Source organism: Rhinichthys klamathensis, unplaced genomic scaffold, assembly GCF_029890125.1.
Source record: "Rhinichthys klamathensis goyatoka isolate OS25496 unplaced genomic scaffold, OSU_Roscu_1.1 h1tg000750l_1, whole genome shotgun sequence".
In the NCBI taxonomy this organism is placed as follows: domain Eukaryota; kingdom Metazoa; phylum Chordata; class Actinopteri; order Cypriniformes; family Leuciscidae; genus Rhinichthys; species Rhinichthys klamathensis.
In genome coordinates this window covers 194,645-204,236 of record NW_026607158.1, presented here as the reverse complement: position 1 = coordinate 204,236, position 9,592 = coordinate 194,645, and the positions used below count along the sequence as shown (strand labels likewise).

Here is a 9,592-nt window from a genome sequence, read left to right as displayed (position 1 = left end):
GATGTTCGTTAACGGTACTTCTAAACTAAGAACGAAACAGCGTCGGGATGTTCGTTAACGGTATATCACTGCAACTGTATTTCTAACTTTTTACTTCCAAACGAAAAGTGAAATGGCGTCGGGATGTTCGTTAACGATACTTCTAAACGAAGAACGAAACAGCTTTGGGATGTTCGTTAACGGTATATCACTGCAACTGTATTTCTAACTTTTTACTTCTAAACGAAGAACGAAACGGCGTCGGGATGTTCGTTAACGGTACTTCTAAACTAAGAACGAAACGGCGTCGGGATGTTCGTTAACGGTACTTCTAAACGAAGAACGAAACAGCGTCGGGATGTTCGTTAACGGTATATCACTGCAACTGTATTTCTAACTTTTTACTTCTAAACTAAGAACGAAACAGCGTCAGGATGTTCGTTAACGGTACTTCTAAACTAAGAACGAAACAGCGTCGGGATGTTCATTAACGGTATATCACTGCAACTGTATTTCTAACTTTTTACTTCCAAACGAAGAGTGAAATGGCGTCGGGATGTTCGTTAACGATACTTCTAAACGAAGAACGAAACAGCGTCGGGATGTTCGTTAACGGTATATCACTGCAACTGTATTTCTAACTTTTTACTTCTAAACGAAGAACGAAACGGCGTCGGGATGTTCGTTAACGGTACTTCTAAACTAAGAACGAAACGGCGTCGGGATGTTCGTTAACGGTATATCACTGCAACTGTATTTCTAACTTTTTACTTCTAAACTAAGAACGAAACGGCGTCGGGATGTTCGTTAACGGTACTTCTAAACGAAGAACGAAACGGCGTCGGGATGTTCGTTAACGGTATATCACTGCAACTGTATTTCTAACTTTTTACTTCCAAACGAAGAGTGAAATGGCGTCGGGATGTTCGTTAACGATACTTCTAAACGAAGAACGAAACCGCGTCGGGATGTTCGTTAACGGTATATCGCTGCAACTGTATTTCTAACTTTTTACTTCTAAACGAAGAACGAAACGGCGTCGGGATGTTCGTTAACGGTACTTCTAAACTGAGAACGAAACAGCGTCGGGATGTTCGTTAACGGTATATCACTGCAACTGTATTTCTAACTTTTTACTTCTAAACGAATAACGAAACGGCGTCGGGATGTTCGTTAACGGTACTTCTAAACTAAGAACGAAACAGCGTCGGGATGTTCGTTAACGGTATATCACTGCAACTGTATTTCTAACTTTTTACTTCCAAACGAAGAGTGAAATGGCGTCGGGATGTTCGTTAACGATACTTCTAAACGAAGAACGAAACCGCGTCGGGATGTTCGTTAACGGTATATCGCTGCAACTGTATTTCTAACTTTTTACTTCTAAACGAAGAACGAAACAGTGTCGGGATGTTCGTTAACGGTATATCGCTGCAACTGTATTTCTAACTTTTTACTTCTAAACGAAGAACGAAACAGTGTCGGGATGTTCGTTAACGGTATATCGCTGCAACTGTATTTCTAACTTTTTACTTCTAAACGAAGAACGAAACAGCGTCGGATGTTCGTTAACGGTATATCGCTGCAACTATATTTCTAACTTTTTACTTCTAAACGAAACAGCGTCGGATGTTCGTTAACGGTATATCGCTGCAACTATATTTCCAACTTTTTACTTCTAAACGAAGAACGAAACAGCGTCGGGATGTTCGTTAACGGTATATCGCTGCAACTATATTTCTAACTTTTTACTTCTAAACGAAGAACGAAATGGCGTCGGGATGTTCGTTAACGGTACTTCTAAACGAAGAACGAAACAGCGTCGGATGTTCGTTAACGGTATATCGCTGCAACTGTATTTCTAACTTTTTACTTCTAAACGAAGAACGAAACTGCGTCGGCATGTTCGTTAACGGTACTTCTAAACTAAGAACGAAACAGCGTCGGGATGTTCGTTAACGGTATATCACTGCAACTGTATTTCTAACTTTTTACTTCTAAACGAACAACGAAACAGCGTCGGGATGTTCGTTAACGGTACTTCTAAACGAAGAACGAAACAGCGTCGGGATGTTCGTTAACGGTATATCACTGCAACTGTATTTCTAACTTTTTACTTCTAAACGAAGAACGAAACGGCGTCGGGATGTTCGTTAACGGTACTTCTAAACGAAGAACGAAACAGCGTCGGGATGTTCGTTAACGGTATATCGCTGCAACTGTATTTCTAACTTTTTACTTCTAAACGAAGAACGAAACGGCGTCGGGATGTTCGTTAACGGTACTTCTAAACGAAGAACGAAACAGCGTCGGGATGTTCGTTAACGGTATATCACTGCAACTGTATTCCTAACTTTTTACTTCTAAACGAAGAACGAAACGGCGTCGGGATGTTCGTTAACGGTATATCACTGCAACTGTATTTCTAACTTTTTACTTCTAAACGAAGAACGAAACAGCGTCGGATGTTCGTTAACGGTATATCGCTGCAACTGTATTTCTAACTTTTTACTTCTAAACGAAGAACGAAACAGCGTCGGATGTTCGTTAACGGTATATCGCTGCAACTGTATTTCTAACTTTTTACTTCTAAACGAAGAACGAAATGGCGTCGGATGTTCGTTAACGGTATATCGCTGCAACTGTATTTCTAACTTTTTACTTCTAAACGAAGAACGAAACAGCGTCGGGATGTTCGTTAACGGTATATCGCTGCAACTGTATCTCGAACTTTTTACTTCTAAACGAAGAACGAAAAAGAGCTTCTCCGTGAGTATATCGGGGCCTTGAATCTTGCTCAGTCTGTTGTATGTTACGTGTTCACGAGTGCGTCTGCTGCAGTTTCACTGAACGGCCACCGGTGTCACTAATAACAAGGGTTTCTAAACTCCTTTAAACGCTACTGTGCCGATGAAGAAAGCTACATATAAAACTGACTATTTAACAGTCTAAAGGTGCAGAAATATTGCAGAAAGAACGGACAAACCCCACAATAATCGTTTTATTTTTTGGAATTAAAAGATTTATAATCCTAATTGCCTGCCATTTCCGAGCAGAACTGTGACTTTCAGTCCTATACAATGAAGCAAAGAAAACCAAGTGAAAGCAGACACAAGTACTTCCAGTTCACAACACACGTTTTATACATCTTTCCAACACTGATCTCTCGTCAGCACAAATCAGGCTGCTTATAAAATGTTCATATATAAAAAAAAAAAAGAAGAAATCCAAATCAGCCGTTTGGCGACGAGCTCAGTTAAAAATAAAAACTGTGGCGAAGGGAGTGTTTTCTCTACATGGGTTACTAGTTCCAGTGAGAAAATGAGAAAAGGAAATGGTGGTTTAACAAAAAAGCTTTTACACCACACATGCTAGCAAAACACATGGGATTTGACTGTTTATTTGTGTTAAATATGAACAGCGCAGTGCAATTTTTTTAATTACTTTTTTTTACGTTTTTTTGGACCGATCCATAGTGTTAAAGTGTGTCAGGATGCTTCACTTCTCTTCACACCACTGGTTCTCCTTGCGTACCTGCAACACACACACACACACACACTCTGGTGAGCGCGAGCGCATTACAGCACGAGAAATGGGAAATGAGCTCTTGTTTTTACCTGGGCTTCCTCTTCCTCTGTGAAATCATTTTTGATATTGAACGTCTTTCTGATCTCCTCTGGGGTTTTGCCTTTGATCATGTTCGCCACCGTCTTGCAGGTCACATCTAGCAAACCTTTGATGTCCAAGTAATTTGCAGCCTAAACAAAAGACAAGAGATGAAAGTCAGCAAATGGACGTTGGGCAAATGAAGAGGCGGCCATCTTGTGGCCAGCAAACGCATGAAGGATCCATGCCAGTTACATTTTAGACACTGGTATAAATATATCTATCGGTACAGCATGCATCACATGACCAACACGCATCATCGTTTTCAGATGTATCCGGATTACTGTAGCTAAATGACTCGCGCATTAAGACAGTGACTTGCTGCCACCTACTGGCCATTTAAAGTCATTTCAATATTCACAATATTTGAACACCCATAGCATTATGTAATTGTAATCACAGTGTAAATACATTTGAAAGCTGCTTCTGCAGTGCAAATATGGATTGATAATATAGGCTGTTAAACTAGGGCTGGGCGAAAACATCGCTTCACCTAGCTGTCGCGATTTTATTATTTTTTATTTTTTTGCAATTCTAAAATCTATTGTTAAGTCAAATGAAATTGCTTTATTTTTGTCCTTGCTTGTAGACGAGTATCATTATTTCTGTGATGCTCAATGGTTCAAATTACCATAGAAGTCCTTGGATAAAAGTTTAAAGTTCAAATATGAACACTGATGTCTACGATAGCGATGTGCTTGGTGCTTAAAATAACGCATTTATCGATTACATTGTTTGTTATATTGTACAAGTGACTGTTAAAAATGTTTTTGTTATTGAATAATTTAGGAGAATGTAGTATTGTATGATGCTTCTGAAATACAAGTCAGAAAGATGTGATGATTTGTTTTTGTAAATATGACTCACCTTATAAATCATGTACAGTCTGTATAAGTGTATGATTTAACTTTTCCCCATGGTCTAGTGTTAAAAAAATGTGCAATATATATTGCAATATCGAATAATTATAGAATCGCAATTCTTAAAAAACAAATCGCAATCCATATCGTATCGGCACCCAAGTATCGTGATCGTATCGGGAGATAGGTGTCTCGTCCCAGCCGCTACCAATCAAATGAAATCAGTGTTTATTATTAGAGCTATGATTAACTGTTAACATCGCGGTCTTATTCCTAAACGGCAGCGGTTCGCCTCTGTCGATTAAACCTTTAACAAGTCCGATCACAGCGAACATCAGATCTGAGTTCTGGTCCAGAGAGAGTCATGTACAGGCATGAAACCGCTTCACAAACAGGATCATTAGTTCTGTCTTACAATCATTCACACGGTCACAGAAGTCACTAAAAGGTTATAGTTCGAATATAAACGCATTCAAAATATAGAAATCACCGATCTTGAAAGTAACTTGACGTTTCAAATAACGATTGCATCGATTACATAACACAAGTGGCGACGAGTGATTTAAAAAAAGTTGTCGTCATTTGAATCATTCACTCAAGAGATTCGTTCAAAAATGCAATAGGTCTTTATGAGTGAGTCATTGAATCATTCACTCAGAGTTTAAGTGATTCATTCAAATTAAATAAACATTTTAAATAGACTGCAGCAATTAAAATTGTGTCAGAACCTCTAGTTATATCATTATTGTTAAACTCATCAAGGTATCCGGTCTCTTCTGAAGCCTTGGATTAAACCGCTTCATTCATATGGATTTATTTTGTGCTCTTTTTATATATACAGGGTTCCAGACTGCGACCATTTTTTGAGAATGTGCGAGTTAAAATGTTATGTGGTCGCATTAGTGCGAGTGGACGCTCGAGCAACAGAACGCCGCTGTATCAGCTGCTGCAGTCCGTAACTTATGTTCAAAATGAGCGAGTACATCATGAATCCATTTTCCAAACCGTGTTTTTGACTTATTCTGAATCCCTACGGTACGCCTATAATAAGTGTTTATATTCAGACTATTTTATCCCGGGCTCGTCTCGGCTGCGGAGTAGCCCAGTGCCTGCGTGACTCGCCATAGACATTAACGGAGAGAAGTAGCTCCGGCTACAGTGTTCTTCCGCAAGACACGTGCAGTTTATTTATTGACGAACGTAGACGTCACGCGCATTGCACACTGATGGTGAAACGCGCCAATTACGAATTCAGGAATTAAGGCATATAAAAATGAAAAGGTCTCACGAAACACAGAGCCCCTTCCTCCTACGTCTTTTCAGCGGTTATATTTTCCTCTGTCGAGCGATTACTCTCATGATCACTCCACAGAGGAAAAGGGAATTATTATAAAATGCAGAAGGGAAGGAGTGTGAGATTTCTGCTTTTTGTTACAACTATAAACTTTGATAACGAAAAATCTGTATCAGTTTATTATAATACTCTAATCTTTTAAAATGTAATGCATACATTTGAATGTTTAATGATTTTTAAAAGATAGAAAGATGATAATAGACAGATAGATAGATAGATAGACAGATAGACAGATAGATAGAATATGATTCAAATGTAAATAGATTGTATATAATTCAAATGTAAAACGCTTAAAATTACAGATTAAAATTACTGTCCAAAATCCAAGAAAATCCTGAAATTTGGCAATGATAATTAATATATTACAGGTATTTCTGCTGCAACACAGAAAGTGTTTGCTAGCCTTGGTCCATTAAAACCACTATTCATCAGCATGCATTGATTAATCCCATGGCATGTGGCAAAAAAAAAAAAAAAAGGTGCGACCAAATTATATGCTGGTGCGACTAACTGAGAAAGTTGGTAGCACCAGTGCAACCAGTGGAAAAGTTAGTCTGGAACGACATGAGGGCGAGTAATTACTGACAGAGTTTTCATTATCCCTTTAAGCAAGTGCTTCTGGACTGGTTTAGCGTCATTAAGTGCAGAGTGACACATTTATCCACAGTTTCGCGCACTGAAGTTGTCCTAAAAGTGAGTTGTACAGACCAGAATGAGTTCGAAGAGAGTGCCCTGGTCTACTTTGAGGAACTCCTGATCCCACACGGGAATGTCATCCGTTCTTTTCTCTTTATTCTCGTCGTCTTCGGGTGGAGGAGGGTCGTCTTTATGGTGGGTGCACCACTGAATCACCTGTGGACATACCAAACACACCACACGGCTCAGGCCCATGGACGACGGACACTGGAGTATTACACACACACACAGTATTACACAAGACTTACGCTCATCTTTGAAACACAAATGAAGATATTTTTAATGAAACCTGAGAGATTTGTGTCCCTCCATTGACAGGCTACGCAACTACCAGTTCATAAAGAGAACGGAAACCGAATCCATATGAATCGAGCGGTTTAGTCCAGAGTTTCTGAAGAGACTCGATCGCTTTATATGATGAACAGATTAAATTCAAGCTTTTATTCACATATAAAAATTCCTCAACACACACATCAGCTGTGGCAAACAGAAGATCAAGCGAATACGGTTGAGCTTCTGTTAATGTTCGCTAATGATCATGTTTACATGAGGAAAAAAGCCGAAATTAAATCTGTACATCATATAAAGTGATTGTATCTCTTCTGAAAATTAGCTTGATTCATAGGGATTTGTTTTATGAACTTTTTGAAGCGTCAAAATGGGACAGATATCTCTCAGATTTCATTAAAAATGTGTTAATTTGTGTTTAGAAGATGAATGAAAATCTTACGGGTTTGTAACGACACGAGGGAGAGTAGCCATTTTGGGGTGAACTAACTTTAAGGGCTAGCTGCGGTTTTCTGTCAAAAAACGTTTAATGGTTTAACATTTCAAATGAAAAAAATGAACACCTATAAATATTGGAATTTAAATTTTACAGTAGTAGTGTAAAATTTATTTTTCTTTTACAGTGAAATATTACCATTGTTGTATTTCTGTTTTTTTATTTAGATAAACAATAATAACACCAATAATCATTAATAATAATCATTATTATTGATTTATAATTGTTAAATTGTGCAGCCCTACAAACAAGCACAGTAAACCTGATTCCTACAGTAGTTTATATATGTATATACACAATTATTAGTGTATATTCATTATCAACGATGGTACTTCAAGGAACAGACAGCCTAGTGCAAATTATTTCCATATGTACGGAGTCATTTAGGCCTACTATTACTGTGTGTAACACTTTATTTTAAGATGTCATTGTTACAGACAGTGTAATTATATATTTAAGCACTGAGTAATATTCATTAACTACATGTACTTACTATAGGGTTAGAGTAGGATTAGGGTTTGGTTGACGGTTAGTTGCATGTAATTATGCATAATTTACTGTTATTACTATGGTAAGTACATGTAATATATGTAACAAGGACACTGTAAAACTAAGTGTTACCGAACTGTGTGGTAAAATATGATCTAGACACGTTTGGGGAGGCTGTAAATATACCCGCTCTGATATGAAATTCAATTAAGCATAATGTCAATGTAAAAGTTTGACCTTCTTCAGGATGGCTGCGTTTACATTGGGCAGAGGAACCGGATCATCATCTCCTTCATCGTCCATCCCCAGATCTGAGCAGAAGACAGCAGAGATTACAACACACTTCACATATCATATTCACAACAACATGCTTCCAGCACAACATCTCAGCACATCTTACCTTCAAGCATGGTTTTGATAGTCACAGACTGCTTGGCGATTTCAACATCCACCTCAAACATCTCTCCATCAGAGCTCTGCAGTTTAATAGTCGGCATCTGCATGAATAAAACACAATTACAGTCAGGTTATTAAAGAATGGGAATGTCAGTCAGAAGCTAATGACTCATGCTAGCTGTGTTAGCTCACATTCACCAGCACTCAGACTTCTAACTTACTACACACATATGAAGCGTAAACGGTTTAATATGAAGACTTTCATGGTCACATATTGTATTATTCAAAGAACGGAATCAGAAAACACCACATTAGGATAAAGCACAGGCTGTTTGTGATGCTAAGCTAACGTTAGCAGCGCGGCTACGGGCCTCTCATAGCAACCGCTGTATTCATCACGTCAACCGGTTTAAAACATCATAATATCACACAAAAATACATTCCCTGCGTCACTTCACTATCAAAACACACCAGGACACGTTAATATGGCTGATTTGTGCTGTTCTTACCGTGACTGTGAGAGCGATGAAGATATGAAACCGAACGTCAACAAGGCCTGAATGAGACTGAGAATCAGCGTGCGCGCGCTCGCGTGTGTGTGCGCGTGTGTGAGTGTGTGACTAATGCACGAGCACGCGCAGGACCATGGGACCTACAGTCATGGTCAAAGGTATTGCAGTGACAGCCATTTTTTTGTTTCGTAATGTTAGCTGCTTCAGGTGTTGATTCACATCGTTTCTATATTATTGTGCAGAGTGATCAGATGCATTTTAAATAACTGCAAAAAAAGCTGTATTGGCACAAAATGACCAGGTAACATTATTTCACAAATCATGGGCCACATGTATTAAACTTTTCAAAAAATGCTAGAGAAAAATAATAGGTTTAAGTATTAAATTAAGTGTTCGAATTCTTAGTAAAAAGTAGGACTTGTGTAAGAGTAGGAGGCTAGGAGCTATTTATGAAGTCTCTGAAGTGTTTTTTTTTATTTTTATTTTTATGCTTTATTGTCAACAACAGGTAGCATGTACAGTGTCATATCTCATATAACAAACAAATAATTCACATGCCTCAACAAGAAGAAAAAAATAATAATAATAAAAAAAAAAAAAAAAATGAGAGGGTACATAAGCATCAGTTTACAAATAGATATACATTATACATTTAACAATTCCACAGGGTATTCCAATGCAATTTAAATACAGATAATATACTTTACAGATCAGCACCATTCATTAAATTTTATATTTTTATATTATGTGAAAATGTTAAAGGAGGCGCATATATTAATCACTTTAATTGCTTTACTATTTTTAGATTTTGACATCATGTCAACATACATTTTAATCTCTTTCCCAAGCACCATAA

At 37.9% G+C, this 9,592-nt stretch overlaps 1 protein-coding gene across 1 annotated transcript; it reads right to left on the bottom strand.

Moving 5' to 3' along the window:
- Positions 1-2,965: 2,965 nt before the first annotated feature.
- Positions 2,966-8,805, bottom strand: skp1 (S-phase kinase-associated protein 1). The gene is made up of 6 exons (XM_056242748.1): positions 8,734-8,805; positions 8,229-8,325; positions 8,066-8,139; positions 6,568-6,711; positions 3,597-3,737; positions 2,966-3,513 (listed from the first exon to the last, which is right to left on the bottom strand). The coding sequence occupies exons 2-6, from the start codon at positions 8,323-8,325 to the stop codon at positions 3,478-3,480; spliced, it is 492 nt and encodes a 163-aa protein (XP_056098723.1). The 5' UTR covers positions 8,734-8,805; the 3' UTR covers positions 2,966-3,477.
- Positions 8,806-9,592: the final 787 nt, after the last annotated feature.

Excerpts from the sequence above, each read along its gene's own strand:
- skp1 (XM_056242748.1), bottom strand. The coding sequence starts at position 8,325 with ATGCCGACTATTAAACTGCAGAGCTCTGATGGAGAGATGTTTGAGGTG. Across the intron at positions 3,738-6,567 it reads CTCTCTTCGAACTCATTCTG|GCTGCAAATTACTTGGACAT; the intron begins GTCTGTACAACT and ends TCTTTTGTTTAG. Across the intron at positions 3,514-3,596 it reads CAGAGGAAGAGGAAGCCCAG|GTACGCAAGGAGAACCAGTG; the intron begins GTAAAAACAAGA and ends TGTGTGTTGCAG.